This window comes from Seriola dumerili, unplaced genomic scaffold (genome assembly GCF_002260705.1).
Source record: "Seriola dumerili isolate Sdu_G_001 unplaced genomic scaffold, Sdu_1.0 BDQW01003649.1, whole genome shotgun sequence".
NCBI lineage: Eukaryota > Metazoa > Chordata > Actinopteri > Carangiformes > Carangidae > Seriola > Seriola dumerili.
Window position 1 is genome coordinate 98,201 of NW_019177904.1, and position 21,910 is coordinate 120,110.

Sequence of the window (21,910 nt, forward strand, 5' to 3'; positions counted from 1 at the left end):
ACTACAGTATTTAATTAATCAATTTATTACATTTACAGCAGCTGGGCAGAAAATAAAAAATAACAACGAATAGAATAAAATTCAATAAAATTCAATTCAATTGCTTTATATAAAAAATAGAAAAATCGACATACCTAGTAGAAAAATAAAATTAAAAAAGGCTGTGTTTATCCTCACATCTGGGTGATGAGCGATGTCCGTTCCGCCTCTGTGACGTGTCCCGTCCCAGCGACCAGTCACACAAAAAGTACAAACACCTGCATCTCCATTCATTTAGCGAGTCACAGGCACTGCAGGTTAGACACACCTCACGACTGACTGCAACTCAACCAACTGGACTGCTGCTGCTTGTTGTGGCTGCCGATGAGCTCTGGCTTCTATTACAGTCAGTGCATGAAGACTGGATGTGCGGTTTGCTGTTTTGGGACAAATAGACAGGGGCAACTTTTAGAACAGACGCAAACCCCTCCATGGAGATTGAAAGCATGGTGGCAAATAGTGCTCTGGTTAAAGCCAGGGAAGGTAAGAGTTGATTTCTCATGAATTTATGTCAGAAATGTTTGTAAAACTTAATTTCTCAGGTCTTTTAATGAGCCAATGTGACAAAATGACAAGTAGCAGGATGTCAAAGGATGAGCTGCCTGTTGTTATCAATACAAGTGGAGCATGTGGTTTTAGATCAATAACACAGACGGTTTTTGGACTTGAAATTTTCCTTCCACACTTCATTAAATAATATTTGTCAGGATCACAGGTGTCGGTGCTGTTTCTCCAGTCGTGTTTTGGTCGGTGATCTGAGGACTTCCATAAACAACGAGGTGTTGTTAAGATGACGAACGATGAAACTGATAAAAAAAAAAAACCGATCAGATAAATCAAGTGCACTGATTGATGAGCTCCTTAGACATCTCTTATGGATCCATGCCAACACTGGTTTTACTCTGTGTCAGAGTTTAGTCACTGTTTACCCTCAGTGAATTTACCCTCTGGGGATGTTTGAACAGAAGCAGAGCAGAGCCAATCACAGCAGAGATTAGAAACTTATCATTTCTTAGTAAAGTGAAGAACTAAAATCTCCCTATAACAATGTGCTGTTACATGTGAGTTGGTAAAACTGTGTAAAGGGGAAGAGCAGATGGATCAGATCTTGGAGCAGCACTGTGGCTATTTAAGTTTGAAAGTAAGTTGCAGAGTAATGTGGTCGCACAGGCTTTGCCTACCTGCTCCCAGAGCTATTAATAGTTCATTCACTGTAGTCGGGCGTACTTTTGTCTGAAACCTGACGGGCCAGACGCGCATGTACGCGTGCACGTGTGTATGACACCCTGCTGATAGACGTGTCAGTCTTTCATCATCACTCTTGGTCATGTATTTCTACAACATTACAACCTATAAGGATTTATTTTCACTGTCTGTCTGTCTGTCCCTGCAGGCGGAGGGAGCAAAGGCCGCAGCTGGAAATGGAGAGAGATGCTTCGCTTTCCTCACATCAGTCAGTGTGTGGACCTGGCCATGAACATAGGTGTGTGTGTGTGTGTGTGTGTGTATGGGTGTATAGATCTTTGAAGTCATTAGATGATGTGGTTCGTCGTGTGATTTCACATCATGTTTTAACTCCTCCGTCAGAACGAGACTACCACAGTCTGTGTGTGCAGCAGCCCATTGGCAAGAAGCTGTTCCAGCTCTTCTGTCGGAGTCGTCCCGACCTGCAGAACTACATTTCCCTCCAGGATGCTTTGGTACAATCAAAACTGAAAATATGATTCATAGGATTCCTACTATAAGAAAAGCAAAGCAACTTAAAGCTAAAAAAAAAAAGTCAAAGTGCAGGAAACAATTAGAAGAAACACACAAAAAGAACGATTAAAGAGGACGAAGCAGCGGATCAACTGTGGGAGAAACGGTGGGAAAAGCTTTTGAATGGAGTTCAGTCACACTGTGTTCTCAGTGTGTAATACAATACGAGCAGGGAGTGGGAAGAAGTAGAAGGAAATAATTATTTTAAAAAAAATGATAAAGGAGCAACTAATGGTCACAGGAAATACTGGTTCATTTTACAAAAATAAAATGTAGAATCAAACAACACACGGACATCTACCTTTATACTGTACCAGACCTTTAAATTATATTCAGTCTGTGTAATCAAATTAACAACTAAGGAAACACTATGACAGAGTGGCCAACATTTGGACGAAGTACGGTGATAATGAGCAGGACAAAGTTAAAGAACAGACATGTTTCTTTGCAGTGAACATGTAATGGCTGCTGTATATTTGGCTTAGTAATTAAACGTCTGATTATTAGTCAAACATGCAGTTTTCTGAGCCTGAGGTCCTGAGTTACAGGATGTGGTCAGTGCGAAACTTAATATTCGTTTAAATTTCTGTTACATGTGGATGCGTTTCCTCTTTGTCTCCTTTAGGACACTTTTGAGACAAAGTCGGACGAGGAGCGAAGGGATTTTGGCTTCAGCATCATTCAGAGATTCCTCATGAATCAGGTCTGACAACTACAGTCCAAACACACGTCTTCGCTTCTTCACAAATATTCACGTTTATGGATCTTTTTTCTTATTGTTTTTTTTTTACTTTTATTGAAATACATGCAGTAATAAATGCTGCTGTTTTTCCTCAGTCCAATCAGCGTGTCTCCATCGTGCTGAGGCATGAACAGAGCTGCATCCAGAGTCTGGAGCTCAATCCCTGTGGGGACGTCTTTCATGACTGCAGGGAGTAAGTGCAAACCCTCCACACTCCTCCTCCTGTGTGCATATGTTTGCGGGGAATAATGTCTAACCTCTGTATTTAATGGGAGCAGAGACCTGCATAGATACCTCTGCGGAGAGCCCTTCGTCCTGTACCAGGAGAGCATGTTCTTTGACCGTTTCCTGCAGTGGAAGATGTTGGAGAGGTCAGTATGTGTGTGTTCTGAGGAAACACACCGTGTGACAGATCAGCGGTTGGTTGAGTAGCTGGTTTATCTGCTTGTACTTAATACACTCCACTGCAATTACTGTTGACTCTGTGCCACATTTAGCTCACAGATTTGTATTGGAGGAAAAAAAAAAAAAGATCCACTGAGAATGAAAACAACCTTCTTTCTCTTGAAGGCAGCCAATCAGCAAGCAGACGTTCAGACAGTACAGGCTGCTGGGGAAAGGAGGGTTTGGAGAGGTAAGACTGCAGCACATCACATCAGTGACAACACCAGTCTCTTATGGACATTACTGCAAGAGTCAATTCACCAAAATAATAAAAGAAAAAAACACATATTCGCTTCTACACCTGCTGGCAACTTCAAACCCAGATGGTTTTGGTTTCATCTTAACTCACGCGACTTTGGAGAGGAGGGGGATTTCAGTGTCCCGTCTGGTATTTAGTGTTTTCTACTGTTGTTATAGAAACTCAGGTTTCTTCAGATGAAAGCTGTTCCTGTTAAATCTGTCGTCAGAGATCGAAATCGCAAAACCTGAGCGAATAAAAGCAAAAGGACCTGCAGGGCTGCATACCGACAGCTTCATTTCACACACATTTCATTTCCCTATTTTCAGCTCCTTGTAACCAGTCAGTAACCAGTCAGTAACGACCGCCGCCCCACGCAGCATTACAACCTGTAGAGCTGCATCCAACAGATCTATTCTCCTCTTAGCTGGTTAACAAGCTGCTGCTGCTGCTGCAGGAAGGAGAGAGACCCCGTTTAAACGCCTGTCTCTGACTCGCTCCTTGTGATTCTTCCTGTCGCTAACCAGCTGTCTATCTGATGGACGTGATCTGCCAACATGCAATCAGCCTGAGAAAGGAAACACACAGGCCGATACAACGTGGTCTGCTGGCAGCGGAGAAGTTCCTCTTATTGGCTTTGGCCTTAATATGAGAAAAAAAAAAGACATTAAAAGGAGTTTTTAAAGATCATTTAGTTTAAAACATTCAGAATTTTCTATCTATATCTCCCTACCTACCTACCTACCTACCTACCCCTCCATCTACCTATCTCTCTATCCCTCCATCTACCTATCCCTTTATCTCTCTATCATCCCGTATTTGTTGGAGCTTGTCCCATATTACAGAATAAAGGTCTGGACATCTCGGCCTCTGCTGCTTCGTCTTTTTAAATCTGTCTCTTCAAGCTTTAATGGAAATGCAAAACTTAAACTCTTTTAAATTTAACAATTCATTTGCTGTGTGTGTGTGTGTGTGTGTGTGTGTGTGTGTGTGTGTGTTGCTCTGCACACACTCAGCTTTCAAACACCCGGTCCCCCAAAAAACCGATCTGTTTGCGTGTCTTTGATCACCCTGCGTCTCGCCTCCAGGTGTGGGCTTGTCAGGTGCGAGCCTCAGGGATGATGTACGCCTGCAAGAAGCTGGAGAAGACCCACGTGAAGAAGAGGCGGGGAGAGGCCATGGCTCTGAATGAGAAACAGATACTGGAGGGGCTGGACAGTCGATTTGTGGTGAGACTTACAACAATATAATAATAATCATTTTAAACACTTAAAATGTCCTTATATCTCTGTACAACTCCATTAGATTGTGATATAATCAATTCACTAAATGTTTATCTGCTGCTCATGTTTTACTTATGTTTTTTTTTAAAGTGAATTTTAAAGTTTTAAATTGTGATATAAACTATTTACTAATATATATATAATAATAATAATAAGCTTTAAACCTCGCCCCTCTGTGTCAAGGTGAATCTGGCCTACGCCTATGAGACCAAGCACGCGCTCTGCATGGTGCTGACCATGATGAGCGGCGGCGACTTGAGGTTTCACATTTACAACATCGGCGTGCCCGGACTGGAGAGAGGCAGAGTCCGTTTCTACGCCGCAGAGGTCTGCTGCGGTTTAATCCACCTTCACCAGAAGTCCATACTGTACAGGTCAGTACCGGAAACATGTGACACATCACATCTTCACTCTCCTGGAACCGAATCAAATGTTGTGCTTGATGTTCCAGGGATCTGAAACCAGAAAACATCCTGCTGGACGACAACGGTACGTACCTCCGCAATTAACAGTGTATTAACAGAACAACGAGCAGCTGCGATGCGCTTCAGTAACAACCTGCAGAAACGCATTCCACGCTGCGCAGACAGAACATGATGACATCTGTAGCAGCACCTTCTGACGAGGATATTTTTAGCTCTAAAATTTGTCTAGATTGAGTTCTGCCAAACAATGCCTCAGCCAATCAGATTCATTCCTCGCATACCTGTTCTCGAGGAGGAAGCAGCGCTGATGGTATTTTGACATGGATACAAACAAAAGGCGGGTTGAGGAAGCGAAAGCCTGTGGGAGTCAGGTGTGGTGGTGTCTATTTTAAGAAACCTCTGCACCTGTTTTGTTCTTGGAACCACCTGTTTAACATACCTGAGCCTTACTACAGAGCACCGGTCCGCGTGCTCAACACACACTTTCTGTACTGGTTCCAAAAACCAAAACTGGGTGGCGGGGGATTGATAAGGAAGAAAAGGGAAAGTGCGTCATAACAGCAAAAAATCTCAAACACAAAACCAGTTCAGTGGATTCTTTTCTTTTCTTTTTGTTCCCCCAAGGACACATCCGCATCTCAGACCTGGGCCTGGCCGTGAGGCTGTCCGAGGGGAGTCTGGTGCGGGGCAGGGTGGGCACGCACGGATATATGGGTATGTATGTATGTGACTCACATTATTGGTCTGTAGAGGACCATGAGTTTTTCTATGGGGGCAGTAAATGCAGGAATTGGCCAGAGGGTGTAAAGCAGAGAGGTGGAACAGGAAGTCTCCAGGTTGAACTCTTATGTCTTATTTTGTTGACTCCCCTCACTCAGTGTGTTTCCATCCACGTTTCATCCATAAAACTGTGGGAAATCACTAAAGTTTCTGCACGTTGAGATGGAAAAGTTGTTTTGATGAAAAGAAATGTGATGACAGAGTGTAATGGAAACATTCAAAGAATAAATGACGGCGTACATGAAGCATGTGATATAAATACTTTGTCTGAGGAGGATGTTGTTGCTGTGACGTCGTCAGTTGAAGTTTATCCAGCTGGCTGCAGACACCTGGCGTATTTATAGTCTCGTTGACTCGTGGGAATTCTTCCCAAATCAATACAGGAAGTGAAAAAGTGAACGGACCAATGAAGAGACTGTAACCGGACGTGTATATATTCACATTACAGCAGAGGATGGAAACACACAATCATTTAATTTGCTTTTGCTGATGATTAGATAGAATTAGATTCTTTCTGCACAGTTCCAACATTAGGATTCAAATCCTTCCACTAGTTGTAGAGACATTATTTACAGTTTGGACTCAAGTGGTGGATTCACTGACCTGCTGACCCAGATTACCGTTACTGGGGCCTCATGGGAAATAAACTGGTGTTTGATGGGACGTAAACCTGCACGACTAAAGATCACCTCCACACGCACACGCCATAAAACAAACAAGCTATATCTACAAGTACATAACAAAATCTTCAAGCATTGACGTCCTGATTTCAGCCCCCGAGGTGATCAGCCACGACTACTACGGGATGAGCGCAGACTGGTGGGGCCTCGGCTGTCTCATTTATGAAATGACGGCAGGGAAACCGCCGTTCAGGGTGCGAGGAGAACATCCTCACCCCACAGAGATGGAGAGGAGGATCCATACGGAGCAGGAGGTATACGACGACAAGTTCTACAAGGAGGTGAAAGCCCTCTGCTCCTCGGTGAGTTCTTAGGAATCACAGAAGAAAACTTTCACATACGCGATACGTCTTTCTTTTACCTGAGACATTAACAGGTTTTATTTCCTGTTGTAGCTGCTGACTAAAGACCCGCAGCTGAGGCTGGGCTGTCAGGGCGCAAAGGGGGGAGAGGTACAGTCACATCCGTTCTTCCAACAGATCAACTTCAGGATGTTGGAGGCAGGACTCGTCGAGCCGCCGTTTAAACCTGATGTAAGTAACCCGACGATTTACCAACTGTCACAGTTATAAGTACATTTAGATGGATGAGGGGTGTGTCACATTTTATCTTTCTGGTTCTTTTTCTAATAATTGAGAAGATGTTTCTTGAGAAAAATAATAATTATTATTATTATATAATTTGTTCCTAATCATACAGAAACAATAGACCAAGTTCTGTCTGTAAGCAGATGCTGATTTCCAGAGAAACATCCTTGAAAGAACTGCCACATCTAAACCTTTAAAGCTTGTTAATTAATAGCTAATAACGCATTTATTTAGTCTATATAGATTGGTCATAATAAGCCATGAGTTGCTTTGTGTCAGTTTGTGAACTCTGCAGATTAACATTTCTTTTTTTTTTAATTACTGTAGAAACTGTAGATTTATTGGCTCATAAACTTTTTTATAAAATGTGGTTTTCCAGCATTTTAATGTTGTATCTGTTTGAGGCGGAGCTAATTTGAACTTTTATATACATATACATAATAATATAATCCATAACAATGCTCCGTTAAGAAAGCATACGTTGTGATAAAGAGGCTTTGGGTCTGCGGTTTGTTTCCTGCTCCAGCCCAGACAGGTGTACTGCAGTGATGTGCAGGACATCGAGGAGTTCTCCACAGTGAAGGGCGTCGTCCTGGACGACACCGACAGCAACTTCTACTCCAAGTTCAACACGGGCAGCGTTCCTAACAGCTGGCAAAATGAGGTGTGTCCACTCACAGGTTACATCACCTGTTACAGGTTACATCACCTGTCCTGAAAGAAACAACAGCCTTAACATCTGACGCTCTCCCCTGTAGATGATAGAGATGGGATGTTTCAGGGAGCTGAATATTTTTGGCCCCGTCGGGTCTCGATCCCCAGACCTGGACTGGTCCCAGACCCCCGAGAACCCCAAACGCAGCCTGCTGGACCGAATCTTCCGCCGACATGTAAGAACACAGTCCACTGCTGCCGACACTGTCTATACAGCTGCATGAAAGCTTGAAATATTTCTCTCTGCTCGCTCTCCTGCAGCAGCAACCTGCAGACTCATCAGACGACAGCAGACAGGGTTTGGTGTCCAATGAAACCTACATGAAGTCAGGGCTGCTCAGCACCGCCCTCTGAACACCGTCACAGCACAGACACTAAAAACAACCAGCATCCATCCACTGTAGCTGACGGAGGCGGCCCTGTGTTTGTACTTTTCTCCATGTTATAGCACTTGTTTCATTTTACTGTCAGTTACACACACACACGCACCAACTCTCATTTCCATCCATTTTAAAGACAGGTAGATTTTCGTTGAAGTCCTTGAATTTTGATACAAAATGCTTGAAACATGAAGCTACTGCAACTAATTTCACCAGTTGTATGAGCCATAAATAAACCCTGTTTTTAATCCAGTGATTCCCAAAAAACTTTGTATCTGTTAATAAATATTAAGATTGTCTTCTCTAATTTCTGCTTTTGTCGGCATCTGAAATCCTTTAAATAAAACAAATATGCAACTGCTCACAATTCATGTCACACAATGACCATAACCTGCCGTAGTATATAGAATATAGCTTCTATATTAATACTGTGAAAGTATCAAAGCCTCAGTCCACAGAGAAATGCACACAGCCTGTATTCAGAAACTGAGCCTTAAAACCAGCCGTCAGGACTTCTGGAACTTTGTGATGTCACAACAAAGCAGTCACCAAGCCCCGCCCACCTGGACTCACCATCCAAACCTTGCAGGATTTGGTTTCTCTGAGTGTTTTTACCTGAAATCTGCTATATTTTTATTGGATCACTCAGAAAACAGTCAGCCAATCAGAAGAGAGGCTCAGAGCCTCCTCTCTTCTGATTGGCTCACCGACCTGTTGTTACTAGAGCTCCAGAGAGAAGCCTGAGAGAGGAGATGTAAAACTACACTGAGATGGTTTTGGTCCTTATATCTATTATATTCCATACTTTTATTTTACTACTTTTATTTTTACTACTATACTACTGATTAATGTCACACACATGAATCTTTCAGGTTTCATTAATGAGTTCAACTTTGTCCGTGTAGCATTTTTTTTTTTTATTTAACCCAGAGTATAAAACAGTAAATAACCAAGACATGTTGTAAAACAAATAAAATTAGAAAAAAGACAGAACACACTAAAGAGTGGAGGATCAACTGTTGTCTACAGAAATGTTGAAGTGGGTTCGATTGGCTGCAACTCTACGCAGAACATCAGAGGCAGAACACGACCGGACGTCCTGTCGGGTTCTCTACAGAACAATAACTTCAAAATATACACATTTCAAAGCAGAGCACCAAAAATGAGCTGATTCAGTTGTTAAATGTTCAGGGAGGGAAGTCAAATGATGATACGCAGCCATCCTTTAAAAGATTCATTAGGTTTTAACTTCCTGTCAGGAAATACTAATATCGCAGGAGTCAGAATCAGCCGTGGACCGAGAGGTTTTTACTGCAGCGTGTGGTGTTTTCATTTCACTGTCTGAAGGAGGAACGGTGTTTTGACTGGCGGGCGTGTGCGTACTGATTCAAGCCGCGTTCATCCTTCCCACGGAGGGCTGCGTCGTCCGTCCACCTCCGTCTCCACGTGGTACAGCATATCAGCCAGCGTGTGCTCGATCACAGCTCCCCAGCCCATGTCGCTCATCTGGAAGGGAGGGAAAGCAGATGTTAGAGTGAGGTTTGTGAAGTCATCTGTGACAGGAAGTGAATCTATACTCAAGCTCTCACCGGCTGGAACTTGACGTCCTTCGGAGGGTGTTTAAAATGTGGCCCGAAATTAACTGACACCTGAAGAGAGAGAGGGGGAGAGAGAGAGAGAGAGAGAGAGAAGAGGAAACATGGACTGACTAGAAAATTAAGAAGCCTCATAAGTCACAAGCAGGACAGGTGTTCATGTACCGACCGTGCAGCTCTTGTAGAGTGAGATTGCAGGGAAGTACATGCCTTCAAACAGGTTTTCAAATGCAACACCTTGGCTCACTCCGTTTTTATAGAATACCATCTGAAAAACAGGATCCACGAATTAACAGCAGGTGACAGCGCCGCGTTTTATAACAGGATTTTATTCTGGAGGGGGGTTCTCTCACCCTGCTGGGGGTGGTGGACTTGAGGCTTTTCTCTGCTTTGTCCACGTAGTCCTTCTCCTCAAAGTACAGGTAGCTCTTGAACTTGATTAGCGCCTGAGAACAGAACAGATTCGAGGAGAGACGTCAGAACGACGACGTGTGTAGGGTCGGCGAAGCCCTCGTTATCCCTCAGCTGTTACCTTGTCCTTGTACGTATCGGGCAGAGCCTTGGCCGTCTCTGTGCCGTCAGGCAGCTCTATGAAGAAGCCCAGCGTGTCTCCCTGACCGTACCCGGAGGAGTAATGCTTTCCTATGGACTGGTGGAAGCGCGTGCCCTTCTTACTGCGCCACGAGTAGCTGAACTTGTCGTAACCCAGAGGCGCCTGCAGGTTACCTGTGATGTCAAAAGAGGGGGAAATGTTTCAACAATTCAACAAGTCTCCGTTCACCCCACCCACCCACCCACACTGTGTTCGTTTGTGAAGCTGCATCCTGTAGAATAAAAAAACAAGCGCCTCTTACTCAGTTGGCATCTAGACGCCAAACATGTTGAACTAGAATCACCACCTCACGGTTGTATCCCTCCACCGAGCTGCAGGAATCATGTTGGCAGTCTTTCCTTCTGTTCCTGAGTTACAGCGTTAAGTGTTTTCACAGAACATTATGATGTCATTACTTCATCGTTTTCTGTGTTAAATTGCGTCATAATCAGCATATTAATTAGCGTGTTACAGCCAAAAAACATGTTTTGTGAGGTCAGTGACCTTTGACCTTCAAAATCTAATCAGTTCGTCTGCGAGTCCACGAGGAGATGTCACACTCACATACAACCCAAAAACATAACGACTGTTCCCGACACGAGCTAAGAAAAGTTAAAGAGTTGCTTTATTTTGAAAATGTTCACACGTTATCTTCCTGTCAAACAAACCTTTACTTTGGAACTACAGTTTCTGAACCGCTGAACTACTGTATTACTCCACAGATCAGCTGTTCCAGTCAGACAGAGATAAGCGTAGGTGTGCTCCTGTTCAATGGTTCACAAACCGTACTTTCAAAGTAAAGGTCTGTTTGACAGGAAGATAAAGTGGTGAAAATATTCAAAGTAACGTAGCAACGTCCGCAGCGGCTCATCACTCGGTGCTTCTCTAAACTGAATGTACTGCAGGTAAACACACTGGCTGAGTAATTAAACTTTGGAAGCATTGTTGGATCAGCACATTAGTCCGAGCAGCTCAGAGGTTTGTGCGAGCGTGCGGCTCCACTGACCGAGCGGTTGAGACCAGCCGAGCCGGGCCGCCGTCTCCGGTGGCATGTCCTCGACAGAGACCTCGAAGTACCAGGAGCCTTTCCGGACGCCGTGGGAGGCTCGCACCATGGAGTAACCCTTCTCTCCGGTCACCGTCAGACGGTCGTCAGAGATCTTCAGCTGAGGCGCTGCCACGTGAAACACACAGCAGTTTGTTACACAGCACACAGAAACAACAGGGTGTCCGAACACTTCCTGAAATCTGATTTAACACTTTTTACATTAATGTTATGAATTCCATGACACAAGAACAATTCACACGTCTAAAACTAAACTTTTAATTTCAATTTGCTTGTTTGGAAACAACAGGAAAGTGTCAAATGATGATTTCTCATGGGTTTAAGCTTCATTTTTTAAATTTAAGCTCTTTCATAAAAAGACTTTTCAGATATTTTAAAGTCTTAAATTAACAAAAAAAGGAAGAAAATATAAGAAATGTGTGTCTGGGTTGTGAGTACCTCTGTCATGTAACGCCAGCAGCACCCTCTCATACAGACAGGCCCTGTACAGATCACCAGGTATGGGTTTGCCGGCCCAGCAGTCCAGCTCCAGCTTCTCCGGGTCTGGGGCGTGGGGGTCCGGTTCTGCCAGGATGTAACGGTAGCCATCTTTGTTAAAGGGGTGCTCCAGCGGGTAACCGTGAGGAGGCAGACGCTGGGCCGAGAACAGAGGGTCGCTGCGACGAGGGAGGAGGAGGAGGAAGAGGAGGAAGAGGAGGACAGGTTTGTTTTGTTCTGCTGTATCTTCCTCCTCTGTGAAGCCTGCAGACGTCAGTGACCTAGAAAACTTCTCTTTCTATCTGCTGCACTCGACTAAAGCCGGAATTAAAGCTGCACTCGCAGCACATAGTGTCTCAACACTTAATGACAAACATAGTTCAGGCACCAGAGCGCAGCAATTAAATCTGATTTTACACACAGAGCCGTAAAGCTACAACGCCTCAAGAGGAAAATACCTCACGTCTCACAGACAAATCATAATGTCACTTCACTTCAAGCTGCAGCACTTTACTGAAAAAAACATGGAGGCTCATCTCAGGTTGCATCACAAACATATGGTCCAGGCAGGTGTGTGTGTGGACTGACAGCTCCTGTACCTGCGGGTTCTCTTCGTGGCCCCTGCAGCTGTTCCCTCCTGCTGCTGCTGCTGTTTACGTTTGGCTCCTCGTCCTTTTCCCGGGCCGGGGGCCAAAGCACCTTCAAATTATAAAAAACAAAACAAAACAAAATAAAAACACTCCAGATTACACACAAATTACACACTGAATACACACAAAACACACACACACACACGCACGCACAGGCAGTCAATGGCAAAGTTAATATACGCCGTTACCAGTTTATTAGGTACAGTCAGTCAGAACTGATGCAGTTGGACACATCGGTCCTGATGAAGGTCAAACTGACAGAAAAATGATGTCATTATTTTATAAATCTTGTATCTAATGTTCTGCACTAATCGCCCTCCTCACTCTGAGTTTGAAGCCCCTCCCTCAGGCCGGTGACTCAGAGTTTCCCGCTTCACATGTTCCTTCATCCCGTGTGTAACAACCCTGTTAATTGTCATTTTATAGTGTGTTGTGTTTTCAGTGTGTGATGTTCTTATTGTGTTGTTTTTATAGTGTCTCTGGTCGTTGTGGACGCTGCCGTTACACCGAGAAGTGTTTCTAATATTTTGTCCGTCACATTTCTGTGAATGAAAGCAGACTTCATATTAAAACACACCTCCTACCTTCATGAAGGTGGGCTTCACTGAAGGGCTGTTGTGTTACACTGCGTCAGTTTTATCTAGGTGTACTTAATAATAAGATAACAGGACCAGCAGAACTCCAGGGGGGAGGAGAGAGGACCAATGAGACTCTGCTGCCGGGAGGTGCAGTCACTACTAATGCGTCTTTATAGCTTCAAACTTGTTCCTCTTCCATCTCTTTGATTTCGAAGACTGCCACTGAGCGTGCACACACACGCACGCACGCACACGCACACACAGACACACAGACACACACACACAGTGAAAGCAGGTTATTAGCTGTGTGGTGTGTACACAGGGAGACAGCAGGCACAAATAAAGGCAGGAATTAGTTCGCATGGCATCTTCCAAACACTGTCAGCCTCTCGTGATTCCTCGTCAGTGTGAACCTGCCACATTGTTCTGTCAGTGCTGAGGTTGACACTGGTAAATGTAATAATGTTTAAACCTCGTGAGAAGGGTCTAAAATCCTTCATTCATACTAATAATAAACTAATAATAACAATAATAATCACCTGGTTCCCAGGTACAGAAACCAGAACGAAGCACTGGCTGTGCAATCGCCACAAAGGAAACTCACTTCTAATGTTTATATTTTAAGAAAAGAAGCTTGTTAATATAATTAACACATTAAAATCATTAAATTCATGTGGAAGACAAAGCTGTTCCACATCCTCTGGTTAATTAACGCTGACACGGATGATTTAGTTAATGACTGCAGTCGTTAAGTCGGTACATTAACATCACATGAAGCCGTTTTGTCCTCAGCTCCACTGTGAAGTCTCAGGAGTTATCTTCTACATCTAATGAGTTTGGTTCAATTTGAACAGAATTATCATAATTAAATATGAACACACAGGTGGAGGAGGAGGAGGAGGCTAATTAGTGTTGGATGAAAGCCAACGGCAAATCAACAATGGCTCTCTGCTCTCACCTGTGAGGTGAGGCTGAGGGCAGAGAGTCATTTCAGTGAGGAGATTTTTTTTTTTTTAGGGATTTCAGGATCCATTAGCAGCAAGCCAGAGACAAGGAAGATACGTTCACTGATCAAAGGGAGGGGGAGGGGGCAGGGAGGGGGGGGGGGTGAAGCTTTTTGGGAGGAGGGCACCAAACAGATGCAGAGAGCAGACAGGGAGGTTACAACTGGACGTGGATGAAGTTGCCCACAAGATGTTTTTACTGAGGATCAGTTTGGCTAGAGTTTGGTTCGAGGTGTGTGTGTGTGTGTGTGTGTGTGTGTGTGTGTGTGTGTGTGTGTGTGTGTGTGTGTGGGTTGGGGGTGGGGGGGTTCCTGATTAGAAACTAAACTCAGGGCCAACTTCTATCCAGAGGGTTACGACACAGAAACACAGTGATCAGCTCCAGATGCCAAAACACCACATAGTCACCTGAGAAAGAAGATCCACCTGGAACACAATGCACAGAGTCACCAGGGTCATCACGGTCAAGCTCCTACTCTCAGTGTGGGGACTTTATACTGGGTAAACTGGGTGCTGTCACGCCTGACCTGTTCAGTTCAGCTCCATAAACCATCTGTTTTTTTGGGCTGTCAATCAAACTCTGGTGAGGACTTACCAACTGGACCAGCACTTTGTAACGCAGATTTTGAAAAGTGCTCAATAAATACAGATTAATATTATTATAGCCTATATGTATAACCCTGCAGAGATTTCCCCTGATCCATCAGACAGTGACAGGGAGTAAAAACAGGTGTTTTAACGCAGCATGAAACACAACAACATAGTAACTATCCTTTTCTAATATTGCAGGATAAATGCCTCTTTTGTTCGTTTCTGTCTGTTTATCACTATTTAAAATAAACGATGTGTAGTCGCAGTCTTTACTGATAATATTCATAAGCAGTTATTTCTCCAGAAGCTCTCTGGGAAGATAAATGAACACATGAAGGTTCAGTAAAGTGCAGTGAGTCACCAGAACTTGATTTCCCGACTCAGCTTCATGCAGCGCTGATGAACATCAACCAGACCAGAAATAAAAAGCTCCAATAAATCACTTTTTTACCTAATGAACCAAACTACAGGAGTGAGAGCACCCTCGTACCTTTGTTGAAACAGAATGTGAAACTCTCATCAAGTAGAAACTATCATTTCTTTCTAGTTTGGATTTTGATCATTATATTCGTACCATTGAGGCCACCAGCCGTGGGAGTGGCAGTGGTCTGTTTCTGTGTGTCGTACGACGGTCCGATGTTTCCCAGGTCCTACAGAAGAGTCGGAAGTTATACATTAGATATGTAAACAGATGATCTTTGGATTGTACATCAGACGCTCCCAACACTGTGCTATATGTAACAGCTGAGGGGTAAATACCTGGTCCAACAGGCCAAACTTGGGGTACTCCTCCTCTGGGTCTTTACTGCCGGGGTCAGGGTGTTCCTTCACCAGAAAAACATCTCGCTCTTTACTCTGGAAAATAAAACAACAATAAAACAAGTGTTATTACTGTGCTATAAAAGTATTCATTTCACATTACTTTTGATCCATGTGGGGATGTGCTTCTTTTACGGCCTCGTTACACAAAGGCGTCAAAAGTTGGAGCCGCAGAAACACCGGAAGGAGGCAACTAGCAGGGAAGAGTGAGACATCAACATTTCTTCTCACTGGTTTTTATATGACAGATATGAAGCAGCTACTGGTCTTTATTTTCCCACTATACACCACAACGTTACCATTGTCTTCACTATGTTGTTGGGCCAGGTGAGCTTCCCCGGTCTCTGACGAGTCGTCATGCACTCCCAGTACTTGTCGATGAACGGTATGATATCCTGCAACAAAGAATTTAGAAAAACAGACAAATATTTGCATAAATGAAAAAAAGCAAATGACAACAGACGTTCGTCACACTCAAAAGTGTTTGTATTCTTCTTTAGAAGTTAATATCTGCAGAATTCGACCGGCGGTTTCCCTCTCAGGCAGAAATAAGAATTGTGACGTGTGAAAATATAGTGAAGTGCATCAACCTGAGGGTGTGTAACTGATAACTGATGTAACTGATAGCAACTTAAATGGGAAATTAGTATGTATATATTTCTTTTTTGTGAATTCCTTCTCATTTATACATATTTATAATTCTAGATGAATTTCTTGTAAGGAAACTATTTATCAATTTCATAACAGTAAAAACGACCCAATTTTTCTCTTTATGGTGGATTAATCTGTATTTATGCACAGAGACAACTTCCTAGCTATTTGTACAAATCTGGCCTCTGTTTATGACTTTATCTTAAAAACCAAGTGGGGCTGTAACTAACAATTATTTTCCTTACTGATTAATATTCCGTTATTGTCTTGATTAATCATTTAGTCTTAAAAAAGAGCACCATTAGGCTTTACAGGGCCACATCAGCACCAACACATATGTGAAACTGTACGACACCCACCTTGTCTTTAGAGAACATGGTCTTTGGGTGCTCGTCTTGTGTCCTGGATCTCCATGTGAGGTTTGCCAGGGCTGTGAGGCACATCTCCTTCAGGTCTGAACACAAACAGCGGCATCAGTAAGTGAATGATTGAAAACACTGAGGTTGTTCATGTGTAACTTGTTTATTGTCGAACACGTACTTGCTTGTTTCCTGAGGAAGTATGTGTTACCGCTGTGGTGGCACACGTTGCAGTGAAACACATAATTGGTCATAAAAGGAAGACAGGTCCTGTAGAGGAGGAGAAGGGAAAAGATTACGTCATGAAAACCGTCAGTAAAGACACACAACTGCTGATGTTTCACTGATCATCAGCTGAATAACAGATCGACTATACATACACAGTGTCAATGCCAAACGTGTCCGCAGTGAACCACTTCATACACAAGGCACACTGCAGCTCCACCTCCCCCAGCTGCCTCCCACTCTCCTCATCTCCTGATCCCGTCAGAGCGTCAGCGGCCTCTGAGCCCTCACCTGCCGTCTCCTGTCACAGAGAAAACAGTTTGTTTGTGGTTGTTTGCAGCAAAGCTATGGAGAGCAAAACAAGTCAGCTCCGCAACACACAAAGTAAAAACAAAGTTATAATAGTAACATCAAACACTGTTACCATTCCCTCTTTGCCATTTGAAGATTCAGTATCCATGCTCATGGGTATTTCCCCAAATGCAGCATCCCTGAAAGTCAACAGAGAAAATGAATCAGATAACTACACATTTACCTAACTATATAAAGAAGCAAAGCTCATATCAACTGGTAAAACAGCCAACTCAAAAATGTTCAGATTACAATCATGTACGACACAGCAAAAACATTTGAAAAGCTGGAACCTGACAATTTATACATTTTAACTTAAAAGATGAAAAATATAGGTTATTTAAGTGGTTTCAGATGAATCATTTCAGCTCTAACCCTGTTACCTATCTATCACTTGTCAACGTATTCTTATCTTTCCCTAAACAAGGAGAGGCGCTCTGTTAGCATCTTATCTAAACCCTTCTCTATTTAAAAATCGCATTTTTTCCAACAAACAGGATTTCAATTTGGTTATTTTGTTTGTTTGTTTTTTATAAAAGTGAAATAACAAAACATAACTCGGCATAAAGAAGCATATATCTAATGTCAACGTGTTTGTGCTCACCTGCCTCCCCGTTACTATTATAAATACATTGTGCTGCTAAATTTGACATTATTCAAACGGAGTCTGGCGTTAGGTTTTTGTACAAAATATTAAACTATGCGCAGATTTAATAAGTTTGCTGGCAGACTGAGTAACATTTAACTGTCAGTTTTGTTTGTGTAGACCTTTTTTCTCTTACAAAAAGCAGCTCAACTGTAACGTTTCATGGTTCAGTCGGTGAGTCTGTGCATCGCTAACGTTAGCTAGTTAGCTAGCCAGTCTGCTTTTAACGGCTCTTATGGCTAAAACAAGACCGTTTCTGTGGTTTATATTTTCACGGATAATCAGAGTCAAACCCTACACGTTCGAGATAATACAACTGTTTCGCATCAATCACACATACCCTTCTCCGGTCTCCGGTTCGGTTGCGGCAGCGCTACCCGCCTCTACTTCAGACGCCATGTTTCAAATCAATGAAAACAAAAAACATCGCGAGACTGAGACAACAGCTTCCGGTCGCGCTTCCGCTCAGCAGCGACACCGCAGGTTCACAGGGGAACTGCATGTATTCTTTTACAATCAAAATCTCTTTCTGCAGTGTACTGGAATCAGCATTTTGGCTGAGTATGTTTGTGCGTACATAAATTAAATCAAATTGAATTAAATCGAATTAAATTTAATTAAAAAATAGAAACACTACATATACAGTATATATATTTAAATAAAAGATGAATAAACATGACTATTACAAGGCAAACAAATAGGTGAAAAAATAAAATAAAATAAAATAAAACAAGGAATGGAAACACACACATATATGTAGTTAAGTAAGATATATAAACATAAACATATGATTATTATGTACAATCATGTAGGTGAAAATAAAATACAATAAAAAATAGACACATTCCCATTCACTTGAATGTTAGGATGGCTGCCTTTATCACTTTATAACTGTCTCCTTTTTGTCAACCACATATGGACTAACATAAACAATGCAAAACTTAATCGAACAACCACAATTCTCTTCTGGGTTCACGGAGTTCAGGAGGTTTATGAAATGGAGGTAAATATATAATACAATATTAATCAAATAAAACAACATGCTAAATCAAATGTGACTCTTAGAATTGGCCTGTACATTTATGACTTCATCATGAAAGAGTCATTTCACTATATGTTATATGTCTATGGACATTTCACTTCACAGTGACAATCAACTATTTGTGGAGAAAATACTCCTTTAATGTGCTTTTGTTTCTGTTTCCGCTTGTGTTGTTTTCCTCAGTTAAAATGAAGATGAAGTGGAGATGAGGCTTGTGCTGGGGTTTGAGAAGATTATAATGTTTACGTGTAACAGTGGAAGCCAGGGTTTGCTTTGTGGATTTGTAGGCAAATCAGCTTGTAGTTTTCTCCCAGAATGATGGATGTGTGGTCGGGATTTCTGAGAGGCCGCCAGAGAGAGCAGCCAGTGGCTCTGGCTGAATCCTGCAAATGAAGAAGAGTCCAAAGAATGAAAATCCATCTCAGACTGTCACTATGACAAGGCAGCAGGAGGTTTTGCAGTCAAAAAATCCTGAGGATCTGAATCAAAAACCAGGCTAAAGGGGGTTTAAATCATCACTGCCCTGACATTTATATCCAGCACCTGATCTGGTTCATGGATGTGCAAATGCATCCTTCACTTTTCCCTTTTCCATTTTACTGTTTACAGAGTAAAGAGACAAAAAAAGCTTTGTGCTGACGTGAGACCACCCCACGTACTTTCTGAAAGTCTGACGTTTGTGGGGCCGTTCCAGCACCGGTGAAGATGAGCTGAGCACAAAGACAAGTGTGCCGGCAGACATCGCACAAAAGAGCACGGGAACGCTGAGGGCACCCCTGGGTGTGGCAGTAAATGCCTGTTAGCCATTGTTATATAGATAATGGTCGTGTTCTCTCCTCCTCTTTCCTCTTGCAGCAGAGACACATCTGTGACGCCGAGAGGAAGTTATGAAGGAATCAGGTCTTCATGAAACTGTCACTTTTTCCTCATATTTTCTTGATGATAATAAAATAATAAAAAATAATAATAATTGATTCTATTGTTCTTATCTTGCTTGATTTGTTTTCTTTAAGTTTATGAGGATTTTAAATGATTGCAGGTGCTGAATTAAGCACATATAGGCAAAGACATGTCCCTGAGTCTTATGTTACATGATGCTTATATCTTCAGCTGCACAGTTCAGATCTGTCATATTGTTCCTTTAAATAAGAAACTATCACACATGTAAAACATATTGATTCATTGATCTGTAAATGTCATGGACACACAGTAAGTCTCCATTACAGAAACATGAGTCATGACTTTATATGTGAGCTTTGGATTTAGGAGACATGGACAGTGAGAACACATTTTAATCTGTATTGTACATAATATTTCTTTAAGAGGCCACACCTGGAATACTTTGGTTTACAGATGATCAATAAACATTAGATAGAGGTTTTTTTTTCCTGATCAAAATCTGGGGTTTCAGAACAGAAGCTGTTGTATGTTGTAGACAAATTTGTGATTTTATGATTGTTTGGTAAATAAATAAAATAAAGTTGACTTTGAATTCTGTTGGTTATAAACATATGAATGTTATTAGTGATTTATTCATTTTGTTGTTAATTTCTAGACCTTTAAGTGAAAATCTAAATGTCTAATTTTGTAATTTGTGTAAATGTATATTCATTACTTTTGTACGTTTTGCAGAATCATACTGATGACTAATGCCTTGTAGTGGTGAAATGCAATTAAGTACATTTACTGAAATACTTTATCTAAGCACAGTTTAGAGATACTTGTACTTTTCTTCAGTTTTTCCATTTTATGCGACTTTTTTCTTCTTCTCTACAAGATTCATCTGACAGTTGGAGGCAGATATTAAACACACAGCAGCTCATACAATATGATGCACTGCTGTAGATAGACGACCCAGAGGTCTGTAAGGAAGATAAAGTGTCCACCTCAACAACTACAACATTAAAATGCTGCTTAGTAATAATAATATCTCAGCGACGGAGCTCCTCTGCTGCATCATGATGCATTTACTTTTGATACTGGGAAACTTCTCCCACCACAGGTGCCTGTGAGTCCATGTGAGGGATGTCGGGTGTATTTGAACACATAACACAAAGATGAAAAACTTAAATTTCTACCACAGTGTGTGTTTGAACTCAACGTGCAGAGAAATGTGTTGAGGAGGAGATTTCTGTTTAATGCTGATCGATTATTGAGAAGCATGAAACGAAGATTTGACTGAGGCTGCGGAGCATCTTTAATGTTTCCTGTCTCTCCATCCTTCCTCATCATGGTGCCCCCCCCCCCATGTCCTGCTGAACAAAGCCCGGGGTCAGGGAGGGTCAGGCTCACTGGTGACATCTGCTAATTGTCCTGATGGGCCGGCCTCTCTCGTCCTTTCAATGCCACTCTCTCTGTAGGTGTCTGCGGCCGGGAGCTCGCTGGCAGCTGCCACCTTTATGACTTATTACACCTCCATTAGATCATTTACCCCCCGACTCTGAGCCCCCGCCAACCCTCCTTTACTCGGTGAGGAGCGGCCATTGTGTGTATTAGGAAACTATAAGCAGTAATGTGGCTTTAAAGATGGGACTGTTATCTGTACTGGAGCAGTAATGAAGCTGTTGGAGGGAGATGAATCTGACAACAGAGCAGTTTAAAGAGGGATCTCTTCTAATGACGTGTGTGTTCATGTTGAACTATCACAGCTCTTGTTTCATTAACCAATTAACTCAAGTTTCTTTATGTTTCCCTTTCAGCTGTTGAAGGTTAAATAAATGATGTTGTTTCACTAAGAAAGACTGAAAGAGTGAAAACAGTCAAATATCTCTTTATTGTCGTTTGATCTTTATTTCTTTTCTTTGCACCTGGAGGAATAAAACCTCATTAAAACAACTTCAGTATGACGCAGCCATCAAGAGGTTGTTTTTACTTCCTGTCTCAGAAACTAATGCGATGTGACGCCATCAAATATTTCACATTAACAAGTAGAAGTGTTTTTAAAAAGACTTTAAAGAAATATCTCATGGCTCAGACAAGAGGAGGCGTTTTGTTTCATGATGTCTGATTAAATGATCATTAATGAGGAACTTGTTTTTTAACCTCATTTTATTTTATTGTTTTCTTCAGTGGCTGTTTCTGCTGTTTCTATTGTTTTTTGAGTTGTTTCAAATGTTCAGATGAACCGTGGGAACTCGTCATTGTTATTATCAGTATTAATAGTTTTACTGTTGTTTGTATTTGTCCTTATTTTC

General features: G+C 42.2%; 2 protein-coding genes across 2 annotated transcripts; one reads left to right on the forward strand and one right to left on the reverse strand.

Moving 5' to 3' along the window:
- The first annotated feature begins 302 nt into the window (after positions 1-302).
- Positions 303-8,091, forward strand: LOC111239654 (G protein-coupled receptor kinase 5-like). Its single transcript, XM_022769546.1, has 16 exons — positions 303-522; positions 1,433-1,522; positions 1,627-1,739; positions 2,423-2,500; positions 2,635-2,732; positions 2,818-2,910; positions 3,110-3,173; positions 4,310-4,450; positions 4,688-4,878; positions 4,956-4,993; positions 5,554-5,643; positions 6,483-6,691; positions 6,785-6,922; positions 7,503-7,640; positions 7,735-7,866; positions 7,952-8,091. The coding sequence occupies exons 1-16, from the start codon at positions 471-473 to the stop codon at positions 8,042-8,044; spliced, it is 1,758 nt and encodes a 585-aa protein (XP_022625267.1). The 5' UTR covers positions 303-470; the 3' UTR covers positions 8,045-8,091.
- Positions 8,092-8,988: 897 nt separating this feature from the next.
- Positions 8,989-18,075, reverse strand: ash2l (ASH2 like histone lysine methyltransferase complex subunit). Its single transcript, XM_022769557.1, has 17 exons — positions 18,015-18,075; positions 17,102-17,168; positions 16,833-16,978; positions 16,634-16,722; positions 16,453-16,547; positions 15,742-15,837; positions 15,383-15,478; positions 15,198-15,273; positions 14,441-14,458; positions 12,400-12,499; positions 11,762-11,979; positions 11,264-11,431; positions 10,198-10,391; positions 10,019-10,111; positions 9,835-9,933; positions 9,660-9,719; positions 8,989-9,576 (listed from the first exon to the last, which is right to left on the reverse strand). Exons 1-17 carry the CDS (start codon positions 18,071-18,073, stop codon positions 9,469-9,471), a joined length of 1,782 nt encoding a protein of 593 aa, XP_022625278.1. The 5' UTR covers positions 18,074-18,075; the 3' UTR covers positions 8,989-9,468.
- Positions 18,076-21,910: the final 3,835 nt, after the last annotated feature.